Source organism: Ursus arctos, unplaced genomic scaffold, assembly GCF_023065955.2.
Source record: "Ursus arctos isolate Adak ecotype North America unplaced genomic scaffold, UrsArc2.0 scaffold_4, whole genome shotgun sequence".
Taxonomy (NCBI): domain Eukaryota; kingdom Metazoa; phylum Chordata; class Mammalia; order Carnivora; family Ursidae; genus Ursus; species Ursus arctos.
This window is the reverse complement of record NW_026623056.1, coordinates 15,707,321-15,721,857: the sequence shown is the minus strand read 5'-3', so window position 1 is coordinate 15,721,857 and position 14,537 is coordinate 15,707,321. Positions and strand designations below refer to the sequence as shown.

Genomic DNA, 14,537 nt, shown 5'->3' with positions numbered 1-14,537 from the left:
ATTTTCTTATATTCCTTTAGTAAAAGCCTTCTTCCATGGCCACACCAAGCTATAAGAGGGGTTGGAAACCTAGCCAGGAGGCTGTTGCTCAATTGCAGCTTTGACAACTATGTGTCACTGTCACCCAATGAGCCTGAGGCAAAGCAGGGACTAGAATCCAGGTCTTCTAACTCCTAGGCCAGGATTACTACACTATCATCTGCTTCCTCAGACATGTTTCAAGTGCCTCTAGAGTCCCAGGGTTACTGTCAGATGAGGATAGAAAACATAGCTTCACCAATTCTCTATAAAATATTTGTCAGTTGCATCTGTAATCTGGTATTTTTTATGTATGGATTAACTTTCGAATATGGCTATTTTTTTTAAAAGATTTTATTTATTCATTTGAGAGAGAGAAACAGAGCACAGGGGAAAAGGCAGAGGGAGAAGGGGAAGCAGGCTCCCCGCTGAGCAGGGAGCCCAACAAGGGGCTCAATCCCAGGACCCTGAGGTCATGACCTGAGCTGAAGGCAGATGCTTAGCCATCTAGGCCACCCAGGTGCCCCTCAAATATGGCTATTAAAGTAGAAAAAATTGTAAGTTTATATTATATTTTAATGTACCAGAGAACACATATTGTGGGAATGAACAAACATAAGAGGAACAGAGTAGAGAATCTTGAAATGGACCCAAATTCCTCTCAGAATTTAAAGCATGAAAAAAGACATTTCAAATTAGTTTTGAACAGAAAAGATGAATTATGTGTGAAAGTGGTGCTGGGACCACTGAATAGCAATATGGGGGGTGGGGAAGAAGGATAAGTTTTACACCAGCCCTTAAAATGATTCATATTGTTCAACTATGTGACTTAAAGAAATCATGAAAATCAAAACATTTAAAAATAATTTTGAATAGAGTAAAGCTTTTCTCAACAAAAATGAAAACAAGAAGCTATGAAAGAAAAATCTTGACAATACAGGCTATGTAAGAGGCAAAAACTTATATATAGAAAAAAGGAACAGTTAAAAACTCAAAACATACATTTCAAAACATATGGTAAAAGACTAATTTTCCTTGATATAGAAGGAGATTTACAAATCAATAGCAACAATAGAAAAATTGGGCAAAGGACATGAATATACACGAATTGAAAATAAATTCAAAATTCAACAAATATATGAAAAGAAGCAAAACAATGATACTCTTTTCATTACCAGACTGTCCAACATTTAAAACTTTGATAATACTTAGTGTTGGAGAAGATACAAGAAAATCAGCACTCTCATAGACTGATGGTAAAAGTATAAATTAGTACTAGCTTTTTAGAAGACAATTTATAATAGCTTTCAACAGTTTAAAATATGTATATGATTTGATCTAGCAATTCCACTTCTAGGAATTTATTTGAAGGATATATCCATACAAATGAACAAGGGATACAGATGTTCATTTTAACATTATTCTTTTTTTAAGATTTATTTATTTTACAGAGAGCATGCAGTGAAGAGGGGCATAGTGAGGGAGAGAGAGAAACACAAGCAGACTCCGTGCTGAGCACAGAGCCCAATGTGGGGCTCGATCTCATGACCCTGAGATCAGACCTGAGCCAAAATCAAGAGTTGGACCTTCAACGGACTGTGTCACCCAAGTGCCCCTTAACGTCACTTCAGGAAAACAAGTAGTGTGAGATGGGGAGCACCCTAAATGTCCATGATAGTGTTAAAATTTATTCCCAAATTGATACTTCTCTCTTCAAAGGGCAGAGTCAAATTAGCCTTCCTTTGAGTGTAGGCTGTACTTGTGACCCTAATAAAGAGAATGTGGTATAAGTGATGGTAATTGACTTCCAAGACTGGGTTATCAAAGCATTTTGGCTTCTTCCTCATTCTCTCTCTTGGATTACTCCCTGTGGAAGAAGCAAGCTACCATATTGAGAGGACAGTGAAGCAACTCTATGGAGAGACCCATGTAGCAGGAACTGAAGCCTCCAGCCAACAGCCGGGTAAATGAGCCACCTTGGAATTAAGAGTCTCCAGCCCTAGTCAAACCTTCCGATAGTATTAGCTCCTGCTCATGTCTTGACTAAAACTTCATGAGAGACTCGGAGCCAGAAGAATCCAGCTAAGGTGTTCTGGAATTCATTACCAGAAGACCATGAGATAATAGATGTTGTTTTAAACTGCTAAGTTTTAGGGTAGTTTGCTAAACAACAATGGATAATAAGTATATTACATAATAAAAAGCTGGTTAATAAAGTATTGTACTGGTGTACAATCGAACCCTATGCGGTTGTTTAAAATAGTCTTCCGCCTGAGATGTACGAAACTAGAAAGAGCACTGTCCTCATACTTACAAGATCAAAAAAATCTGGAAAATACGCAAATTCACTTTTCTTGGACCTGTGAAAGAGCTCAGCTCCTGGGACAACCATGTAACCTGAAATCTAAGAAAAGGCATCTACAGAGAGATGGGACTCCAGCACTTCCTTACCTGAAGCAGGCACTGCTATACACTAGCAAGGAGAATTTACTTTAATGGTCTAATATGAGCTTGCAAGAGAAAATGGAAACCCTGGGGGCCACAGATACCATGGAAATTTGCATCCACTTGCAGACTTTTCTCCAATAACCCCACTGGACACTCACAAAAAAGATTAGCAGGAGTCCTAAGAAAGCAACCTTCTTGTCACAGACTAGGAGAGGGGAACATCAGTTGCTGCAGGAAAAGCATGAAACCATGCTCAGATCCTTTTGCCCGTCCTTCCTACAGAACAATAACAGAACCAAGTGCTGGAGAAGGGGCAATAAACACTTACACCCTTAGGGGGCCGGTAAATGCAATTGCAGCTGAGGAAAGACAACAGAATAAAAACCAAATCTCTCATCCTCGGGGGAGGCAGGAATATGTGCCAGGCCCAGAGCTGCTGGGGGAGGAGGTACTTTGAAGACCACAAACAAATTCCCACCCCAAGACCTGGGGGCATAATGCCTGCCTGACTGAGGAGCACTCACCCTTCAGCCCCAGGCCAACTGACAACCATTGGCCAACAAGCAATAGTAGACTACGGTGGGGAGAGCCACAGTGCATGCTGAGAGGTTGTCTGACAGACACCAGGAAGACCTAACCTGAGGCTGGAGCAGACACTGAGGAAAACATTTGGGCAAACAAGTTCATACCCTAAACACAAGTAAAACTTGAGGAGTGAGAAGTGTGTGGTGTACCTAAGGGTAACTATAGCAACAAGAAACCAAGGATCTACACCGAAGAATGAAGACTTCTCTGACAAGAAATCATAATCACATGAGTAGGTGCAAAACTTTTCCCCCCTATTATTTATACCTCTAAAAAGATAATTGACTGCTTAAGTAAAAAATAATAACAATATGTTGTGGAATGTATAATAAATACAGAATTAAAATGTATGAAACAATAGAACTGAAATTGAAGTATACTGTTGCAAAAGTTTCCTTATTATGTGTGAAGTGTTATTGAATCATTTGAAGGTACATTGTGATACCTTAAAGTTATATACTATAAATTCTAAAGCAAACACTAAAATAATACAGTTATAACAAGCCAAAGAATGGGATAAAATGGAATTTTAAAAATGCAGCTAATCCAGAAGTTGGTAGAGAAAGAAGAGAAACAAAACCAAGAAGAGATAGGAAAAGTAGAAAACAATTGCCAAGATGGTAGATAGAAACATAACCAATCTTATGGTCTAAACACTTCAATTAAAAAAGAGCGATTATCAAATGGATATTAAAAAAAAAAAAGACCATCCTTGTGTCCTGCTTTAAGAAACCCAATTTAAGTATTGTTAGATTAATTAAACAAGGAGGCCATTAGACTGAGGTGGCTTTAATGCCTTAGTAGTTTAGGCAAGCAAACCAAAATCTTTGCCTATAATGCCTCAAGGTTAGGAAACTGATACCTAAGTCCAGCCAATCACAGACAGCCAGCTCGATTTTCTCAAAGAATGCAACCATTTCGGCTATAGCCAATCAAATAATTTCCTTGCTTTTCTTCCACCTCTTCTCTATAAAAGTCTTTCCACTAACTCCTGACAGTGGAGTGTTCCTAATCACTCCTGGTTTGGCACTGCCCTATTTGAATTGATTTTTGCTCAAATAAACAAAATTTTTAATATGCCTCAGTTCATCTGTTAACAGTATAAAGACACAAATAGATTAAAAGCAAAAGAATGGAAAAAGATATACCATGCTAACACTAATCCCGCCCCAAAAAAGCCAGAATGACTATGTTAATATAAAACAAAGTGGGTCTCAGAACAAAAAATATGACCAAAATAAAGAAGATCATTAATAAATTCTAAAGTAGCTAATCCATCAAAAGGATATAGCAATCCTGTTTATACATCAATAACAGAACCTCAGAATACACAAAGCAAAAACAGAACTGCAAAGAGAATAAACAAATCCATAATTATAGTTCAATATTTCAACTCCTCTCTTGTAAGAATTGATAAAACAATAGAAAAATGGAAGAATATAGAATACTTGAATAACATTATCAACCAACTTAACCTAATTAACATTTACGGAACACTGAATCCAACAACAAAAGAATACACACATTGTTCTTAAGTGCACACAGATCGTTTATCAAGACAGACCTTTGTTATGGGCTGAATTGTGTCATCTCCTCTCTGCCCGCCCCCCCCCCCATGTTGTGTTGACCTTAGCCTATTGATAGTGATGCTATGGGCTAGAAATGTCTGAGGCACTCACCTGGGCCATATTACTCATAGAGAGCCCCCACAGACATTTCTCCCCATAGGGGTCAGTGTTGTGACTGGACAGGCCCTTGTGGTTCTTATTATAAGAAGTACTTCAGCAAGAAACCATCAGGGAACTTTGAGGAACAAGATTTATTACTCACAAGTCCTAGAGGGTATATGGCATATCTGATGCTGGGTGGTTCAGTTTCCACATCAATAAAATTGGAATTTAAAAAATCTACTTTGAGGGGTGCCTGGGTGTTTCAGTTGGTTAAGTGTCCAACTTTTTTTTTTTTTAAGATTTTATTTATTTATTAGACAGAGATAGAGACAGCCAGTGAGAGAGGGAACACAAGCAGGGGGAGTGGGAGAGGAAGAAGCAGGCTCATAGCGGAGGAGCCTGATGTGGGGCTCAATCCCATAACGCCGGGACCACGCCCTGAGCCAAAGGCAGATGCTTAACCGCTGTGCCACCCAGGCGCCCCCTAAGTGTCCAACTCTTGATCTCAGCTCAGGTCTTGATCTCAGGGTTGTGAATTCAAGCCCCACATTGGAGCCTACTTTTAAAAAAAGCGAAATCTACCTTGAAGAGTGCCATATGTGTTGCACAGTGCCAGGCACATAGTAGAGATTCCTTATATGGAAATAATAATAATAATGATAGCAGCAATAATACTATTGCTATTCTCCAACTATCCACATCCTCTACAACCTTCAAAGTCTCTCCAAGGTCCAACAACCACCAGGTCATCTCTGACTATTCCTTTCCTCATCTAGTATAGCTCTAAGCAAAAAACAATTGATCAGTCACTCTGGCTATTATTGTATATTAATAAATATTGTTTCTCATCTAGGCATCAAGCAACTTGAAAATTTATATAATATTCTAGTTTAGAACACCTCTTCAGCAATAGTACAGCGTAGTGCTTAAAATCCTAGACTCTCAAGCCAAACTGGATTCACAACCCAATTTCTTTATTTATGACCTAAGTGATTAGGCAGGTCATCTAACCTCTCAGTGCTCAGTTTCCCCATCTGTCAAATGAGACAGCAACGATAACAGTGCCCAGATAGGGTGGCTGTAGGACTTAGATGGAGTAAGAAGAGTGTCTGGCATATACTCTCTGCTTAATTATTGTCTGTAGAATAAATTGGCCAGAATATTATGCAGGTAGTTGCTAAAATTAGATCAACTGACACACATTAATCTTCACCTTCCACCATAAAAATCCAATTTGGAAACACACTACTCACTGGTAAATTTGCTTGATTGGAGTGTTTAGAGGAACATAGTAAGATCAAATCATTGTAGCTAGCCTAAGTTGTTTTTCAGGAAATTGAGACTAAGCTGAAAGCCCTAAACGTAGGAATCAGGAGAGTATCCTAATATACTTCCTAAATGTGTATTCTTCACTGGGACTCACAGTCCTAAGAGATAGACCATCATTATTCTGTCTGATTAGTAGAGGAAGGAGATAGGACATGGAAAGGTTGCTTTTCCAAGATATTGAGGGTTTTTTTGTGTGTTCCAGGTAAGCTACCCAGGAGTAGGCAATATCATCCCTATTAAACAGCAGAAGAAACCGAGGCTCCAAAACATTACCCAAGGTCATACAACTGGTGACCAGATTCAAACCCGGCTCTCCCTGACTCCTAAGCTCGGACTCCTTATGGTCTCCACAAGGTGAGGTGGCCATGGGCATAAAGCAGGGTTACCTCAGACTTTTTGTGGCTACACACGGAGACAGTGTTCTTGCCACTGAGTTTTCAGACTCCTGCTCACCTTCATGACTGAGGGGTTGGTTTTCTCCTGGCTGAGAGAAAGGTACTCAAGATCTTAAAGAAAAATGGAGACCCAGCTTCTGAGAGAAGGAAGCTGGCACGGCCACAGATCCTCCATCTCTTGTGGGGAAATGGTCTCAGATGCCCTTCACCTCGGCTGGAGTAGGGGGAGGGGTGTTCCCCACCCCTCGCAAACACTGAAGGCAGAGGTGAGAGTGGCTGCTTTCACACAAGGGCCACTTCTGGTTTCCCTCCCCACTCAGCCTACACCTCAGGAGGGCATTTCAGCTACTTGTCATAATGAAAGTGACGTTGGTTTCTCTGCCACAAATGAATAAGGGGCAAAGAGAGGTATCTTTGTTCCTGGAGCCTGCCCTGGAATTCACCTCGTGCTACTGAGAAGACCGAGAGGGGCTGAGCGTGGCCGCTGAGCAGCAGCAGAGCCAGCTCCTGGTGAGGCAGCGGTGGTCTCTGGCTCCCCAGTCATGCCCTGGCGGCTCTCTGCAGTGGTGGTGCTCTTCCTGTCCCTGGCTGGTGAGTGACACCGTGGCTTTCCGTGGTGACCCTGCTACCTCTGGTCCTATTCAATTCAAATGCATTCTAGTGCCACGGTCCAAGGGGAGACAGGACAGACTGGAGAGATCGCTGTACGGTTTCAGCTACTGTGGGTATTTGGCTTGGGATACCCCCTCATTACCTTAAATGCATGGGGCATACTTTCATTTTTTTCCCAAGGGCTTTCACAGTTTGGACTTGTTTTCCATGAGGCAGAGTAGATGTCAACTCCAGAAGATAGTGACACGGTACCTGGTTCCCGAATGGGTTCTGGGCACCTTATCAGCGAGAGTTTTGGAAATCACTTAGATTTAAGAGATGGAAACCTGAGCCAGACTTCAGAAACGGGGCTCTTGCTAAGCACATTATGCCTTGCTTTTCCTGTTTTTCTCAAACAGAAGGGCTATGTTTACATTATAGAAACAGTGAACTGTGAAGATGAATGGGATGTGGTCTGGCAAATTGTGCCATTTCAGGGAGGGGTAAGCCAAGGAGTCAAGAGAAGCTGTCTGGGAAACTGGGCTTTTAATGATTATTTTTTGTGCCCACCCCCTGCTTTCACAAGCATTTTCTCTCTAGGATATTGAGTCTCTTGTGCTGTTACCTAGTTGCTGGTTAATTTACAACTCCTTCTAGACGCACTGAGTTGAATATGTGAGGCACCCACGTGGCCCCGCTTACACGCTCAATGGGGGGATGCAGAGGCACTGGATTGTGACATGAATTGTCAGGAAAGTTGGGTGAGGGTCAGGCCAGCCTAATCCTGGCTGTTTTAATTCTGCCACATTTTCAGAAATAGAGTTCCACATTCTTCTGGAGGCAAAAGGCGAAATCTAAGCTAATAAAAAAGCAAAAGATCTCAGTCTAGCAGTCACCCTCAGTGACCTATGAGCAGATGACTGGCAGATTCAGAAATGCAGTGAGCGCTCAATAAATTCCCGGGAAGGTGGAGAGGAAATACCTCCATTGACCTCTCCTCCCTGAGCTGCGGATTCTCCAGGGTGGACCGAGTGAACGAAGCGTGTGAAGGGTCCCTCATTTTCCAGATGAGGGTACTGAGGCAGGTTAACAAATTGCTCGTGGTCACTCAGCTAGCGAGTGGCAGCCCTGAGTTTTGCATCCAGGAAGCCTGGTTTCAGGGCCTTGCACACAGAGGTTCAAGACATACTTGTGGAATTGGAGATGAGCAGAAACCATCGGACATGTTGGTAGGAGAGACATAGCTTCTAGGTAAACTAGCTCTGTAATCTTTATCCACTCACTCTGCTGCCCTGGTCTCAAATTCCTCCCCCACAAAATGAGGGGATTTAAATTTGTATCAGTTACGTTTAGATTCAACTGCTCCTAATACACAAATAAGAGCAAAATAAACAAGATAAATGTGTGTTTCTCTTTCATGTGAAAACGAGTCCAAAAGAATCCGTAATAGGTCCGGTGTGGGAGCTCATTATTGTGGACTCTCCATCCTATGTGTGACTCCCACCTGCAAGGTCTTTTCATGGTTCTAAATGTCTGCTGGAGCTCCAGCCATCACATACAAGTTGCAGGCTGGTTTGAAAAGGAAAGCAGAAAGGCAATAGAGAGGTCACGTAGGTGATGGAGCCCCCTTCAAGCAGCATTCCGGGAAGGCCCACATAACCCTAACACTTCTACTGTTCTGGCTCAAATGCAGTCGCACATTCCCACCCAGCTGGAAAGGAGTCTTGGAGGTAGGGTTCTTTATTCCAGGCAGCAAGAGCTCAGCTTAAATTTGTGGTTCTGTTACTAAGGAAAAAGGGGAGGCTGGATTTGGGAGTAGTTAGCCAGCAGTCTGTGCCACGGGGCTGGAGCCACTTCTGTATGAGGGTTCTCTTTGAATCTCAAGTCCCACAGAAAGTAACAGAGGTAAGATTTATATTTTTTTCCTAAAAGATTGAGGTTGAATTGTGAAACTGTAAACATCTTACTAAGGGCCCACCCCTGCTGCCTCACACATCCAGAAACAGTCTTCCTGCTGCACCTAGCTGGGGCTGCTTCAGCTCCTTAGGGAGGTGTCAGAGAAAGTATTTGAGGGCTAAAATTCATTTCCCTGCCCCTGGGTGTGGCCAGGGGGCTCCATTTACTTAGCACCTGTGTTCCCAACTGCAGACAAAGTGCAGCCTCCAAGACCTGTCAGGCCTGTTCCCAGCTGGCCCCTCACCTCACCTCCCTCCTCCTTATGTTCCCATCATGCTTACCCCCTTGCTGTTCTCCAGACCTACCAGGCTCTGAACACCTTGTATCCCTACCTGGGATACCACTTACTTTCTTGTCTGCCTAAGGAATTTGTCTTGGTGTTGGATGCCCCACTCCACCTTGTGTACTCAGGGCCCCCTTCTATAATAACGCTTGTCACACGGGGGAATGTGGTCCACTTATGTGTCTGCCTCACAAGGCTTTGAGCCCCTGAAAACAAAGACCCAGTGCCAGGCATGGAGCCTGGCTCAGAAGAAGCTCCTACATATCTGTTGAATTGGGTGTGGCAGGGAAACCAAACAAAGGCTATTTGGGAAGGACCAGCCATCCGGAAAGTACCTAGAGAAAAAGCCCTTGCATGGTCTCTGACTTTCCCAGGGCTGGGCTGGTGAGTCATCTCTCAGCTCCTTCTGTGGGTTGTAGGGGAATCCAAACCTTCTCCAACCTCTTCCTGCAGCTCATCATCTAGAGGAGTCCAAGCAATGGGTCTAGGTTCTGGGGTACTTGTTTACGGAGTCTTCTGAATCCTGGAGAGAAGACGACAGGGGATTTGGGGTGTAGGCTTGACAAATCAGCAGGTGAACCCCTGGGCTGTGTTGAGTAGAGGAAGGGTTGAGACGGATTCTGAGCTAGCCCTGCCCTTGCTTCTGCCCACTGCTCTCTTTGTGGGTCTCAGACAGACTGGTGAACTTAAACTAAACCTTTACAGAGTCAAAGGTCCTGTTTAAGAACTGTGACCCAATTTTGACAAAGATTGGTCATATATGTGTGGTCATATACATAGACTTTATAAAATATTTTTCAGAGCATTATTTCTATGAACTACCTATCATATGAACTTTCTAGAATGTATTATAATGCACGGCATACCTACTCCTGTCAGTTTTCCATCTAATTATCTGCCCATCTTTTATACCCCACACTTCTACAGGGAGATGGGAAGGGGAGGAGAGAAGCCGCAGAGGGGAAGGAAAAGACTATTAGAACAATATTTCCCAGTTCTATCTGGGAACACAGTCTGGTTCAATCTGTAATACAATCTGACAATTTTGGTCCAGCCTCCTGCTGGCCCAGCTTTCTGCCTACCACAAAGCCACACACTATATCAAGACACCATGACTGCCCTCACCTCCAGCCACCCCACAAATACTTCCTGTACCCCAAGTATATCTTGATGGGTACCAGGAGTCATCTTGTCTTGTTTGGGAGGCTGTGCATTCATGAACGCAACGTGCTTTTCCTCCCTTGTTTGAGTTCATTTATCACTACTGAGAGAGGACTTTTCATTACATTATGAGAAAACGCCCCCTTTTAGAGGGTGTGTTACTCAGTTGAGGATATTCTACTCAGTTGAGAAAGGTTTGCTTTAGCTCATAAGCATAAACCGTGCACAGTGAGATTTTATGAAGGATCTAATGATCCTTTTGATCTGAATGGAACAAAAGGAAAGTGGTTTCCAGTCTCCTAGAGTTCTCTACAGCAATCTTTGCTTACCACTACAAGATATTCCTGGAGAGTACATCTGCGAGTGAATTCTCTTTCTTCATAGTAATAGTATAAACCTAATGGAGTTTTTGTTGGGGTCATGATGGAGGAACCAGCAAGTCAGGTTTAGGCCAAATGAATTGTGAAAATAAATATTCCACAACTGTCAACCTTCATAGCAATCTTGAAAGGAAAAATCTTGCTCTGAGTTCTACAGTGTAGGCATGAAGTTTCCACATACAGTGATTTTATGAAGGTTTACAAAGGAAACTTACAGCCCATAAAATCCACAACTCTCAAGTATCATACATTTTGAATTATCCAAATGAACATTTTAGATACAAAAAAAGACCATTTAGTAATAGTCTCACATAACTTAATGTCATTAATAAGCCTTTCTTAAAGGTTATTCAAAGCAATTTGAACTGGTGCTTTGTCTTTCTCATTTTTCAAGCCAGCTATGCAGAAATAATTCATAAGCATTACTACTGAGCTTGAAGTTAGAACTTTTCTTCTGGAAAATAATCACTATTTTATCATATAAGCTTTTGAAAGCCTCACCAAAGACCAGCATTATGAGGGTCTGGCAATTTGGCATCCCTGGAGAGGCACCCTGCTATTCTCTTCTCTGCTTTTGTCTCTTCTCTCACCATTCTTCCCAGTGATGTGTAACCACCTCCATCCACCCCAAATCAAAGGGCAGGCTTTGGTTCAGACAGGGGCTCAAGTTTCACCTCCAAAATTTACTAGGTGTCTCACCTCCAGAATATACTAGTTGTGGGATTATGGTCAAGTTGATGGGGTTTTTCTAAACCTGAGTTTCCTCATCTGAAAGGTTGATAAAGATAGAACCCATCAGAGGGTCTCTAAGAAGAGGGGGTGAAAGATGACCCTTGATCTGAGGCCTGCCATGTAGTAAGTGTCCAATAATTTAGACATTTCATTGCTATTATTATAGGAAAAGTAACCACTTAGAAATGTAATGAATGAAAGAGGGAGACAGTAAAGGAGTTTATGGATGATTTTGATTAGATGTGAAATTCAGGACTCTAAACACCAGCATAGAGTGATCTGCTTTCCCTTTTACTCATGTTTTCCCAAGTCACTGGCCAGCACTGGGGAGCTCCAGCTCAGTAAGTGTAAATACGATGGGCAAATACAGTGAAACCACAACATTGAAGAGACAGAGCCATCTCTCAGTGTGCCTGATCATAAACTCTCAAGGAACATCATTTGCATTTTCTTAGTTTTCCGATTTTCTACGTGCTTGGGAAGAGGCAAGAACAGAACTTTTCTGGTTGAAAAAGAGTCAGAGGCCTTCCACCCTTAAGAAATGTCCCATGAGAGAACCTGTGACAATAACACACACTATAGGTATGCTTGATGGTCTAGGAAGACTTCACTTAAACCAACTTGTTTGAGCCTTACAATAATCCTAGAAGGTCTACAATGCTATCATCCTCATTTACCCATCCAGTTATCTATTCATCCAATTCAGATGCACTGAACACTTTCTATGCATAAGTAGTGGTGGTGAAAAAAATACACGCCATCTCCACCTTGAGGTTCCTTTTAATCTAGTGGGAGAGATGCACAATCCATAAATAAGCCAATAAATAAACATATAATCAGGGCTATCATTCTGCTGGTACACACTGTGTGGCCTGGCTTACTATTAAATGTTAATATCATCCCCTTATATAATTACAAGTTGTGATTTGTGCAGTGCAAGCAATGAGTATAACACTGTGATGGGGAATTGTGGGGTGGGGAGCTAGTTTATATAAGGATGTCAGGGAAGACTCTTTGAAGAGCTGGCTTTTAAGCGAACTACGAAGGACAGCCCACCAGATTCGTCAGAGCAATTATGGCTTAATTTTCTTTCCTACATGAGAAAGCCTGGGCCGTTCAAAAGGTGAAGTGAAGAAATGACAGGAACTGGTCTAGCTTTACAAAAACCGACTGCAAAATAAAAGAAACGAATCTCCCATCATTGGAGGTAATTATGCATCAATTGGATGAACACGTGGCAAATATTCGTAGGTACAATTCACACATCAGATTAGGGTTTGGACTAGATGATCATTAAGACCCCTTTCAAACCCAGGATTGTATGATTGTATGCAAACTACACAACTCTGTGTAAGTCTTTGTTATCCGGAACTGTCTGGATTCTCATGGGAAGATGGAGAATGAAGGGGCATCCACACTTAGATATCTAGCTAAGCACGACCACTTTGCCGTGTTAGTGTCACACCCCGTACAGACAAGGGGGCTGGACACAGGAGAATATCTGCAGTATGATCACAACCCTGTAAAAAACATGGCAGCAACCCAAACTTTTAAATTGTGGTCTTGTGGTAGAATCTTTGGTGATCTTCATTGTTACAGCCTTGTGAATTTCACCCAACTCTAACTATATGCATATTCCTCATTAAAAGTAAATAGGCATGTTTGGAAATAATAAAATAAATCCTATTTATCTTCAAAAGAATTAAAAGTAGAACTACCATGTGATCCAGCAATCACATTTCTGAGTGTATACATATATATGAAGGCAGTAAAGTAACTATCTCAAAGAGAAAAGTAAATACAGAAATGCATGTTAATTTGTAGTGAAGAGACATTAAAATGGAGGTAGGGGAAGGACTCACCAATGTGAATTCTTAGTGTGGTAACACTTTTGTTTCTTAATTTGCAGTGATTTTGCATTATGGCAGTCAAATGAGAGCCAATGTGTTTCCAGAAACAAGGGACTACCCACCTACAACAGCAGCAACAGTAGAGGCCCCAGCAAAACCTTTCCTGCAACTAACTCACCAAGTCCCTAGCCAAACTTTAGCAGCAGGATCAATGGATGGTCACATCACGTCTCAAAGAGCTGCCCCGACCTCCAGCTCTGAGCCCCCAACCACACACACAACAGCAAAAACTGTAGGAACAACTTCTTTGATAACTACAAACAGCACACCAACTACCAGCCCAACAGCCCACACCCTAATCACAACCTTGGCCACACTCAATAACTCACACACAGCTGCACCAGTCACTGAGGCTACAGTCGGCCCCAGTGCAGCCCCAGGTTCACCGCCAACCACCGTCCCTCCAGTGACCCATATGACAGGAACCAGCCCATCCACTATCAGCCCCACAACTAGGAAAACCACCCAACCCAGTAACCAGACCGCCCTTCCGGCAACTTTGTCCACCCCACCACATAACAGCACAACCAGTCACAAGTCTGCTCAACCCAGTCATGCCCCCAGCCCAACCACAGCTGTACACAATACCACCCAAACGGCCTCGCCTGCCACCACAGCTTCCAGACCCACTCTTGCACCTCGGCCTTCGTCAGCCAAGACTGGAATTTATCAAGTTCTAAATGGAAGCAGGCTCTGTGTCAAAGCAGAGATGGGGATAGAGCTAATGGTTCAAGAGACAGAGTCGGTAAGTTGGGGCCATAGGACTGTAACACTGCCTTAAAGAAGTGTGAGTGCAGTGTGTCTTGCTAAGAATAGACATTCCCCTGCATCTTGTGTCTTTTAATGAAATAAACAGCTGCAAGCTCCTCTTTCTTCAAGGTGCTTCATTAAAAGATGAATCTGTTTTAGAATACATATAAAAATAGAAACTGATAGTGACTAGTTAGCAGAAGGCATGCACCAAAATTGTCACTTTGCACACCTCTCACTTTTAGCCAACATGGGCAGAACGTTGGGGTGTGTCCCATGTTGCCTCCAGCCCGGCCCCACACCTCCTGATGACTTTGAGCCCCAGCAAC

The 14,537-nt window shown here is 42.5% G+C and overlaps 1 protein-coding gene across 3 annotated transcripts in view; it reads left to right on the top strand.

Annotated features, from left to right (window-relative positions):
- Positions 1-6,783: 6,783 nt before the first annotated feature.
- LAMP3 (lysosomal associated membrane protein 3) overlaps positions 6,784-14,537 on the top strand; it is a 34,300-nt gene continuing 26,546 nt past the window's right edge. Inside the window, exons 1-2 of one of the 3 annotated variants that reach the window (XM_057306643.1) lie at positions 6,784-7,036; positions 13,458-14,203. In XM_057306643.1, coding sequence (XP_057162626.1) covers positions 6,988-7,036; positions 13,458-14,203 — 795 coding nt within the window. In that variant the 5' untranslated portion in view covers positions 6,784-6,987. The remainder of the gene's footprint in view (positions 7,037-13,457; positions 14,204-14,537) is intronic. The other 2 variants (XM_057306644.1, XM_026497886.4) reach the window with 2 other exon arrangements.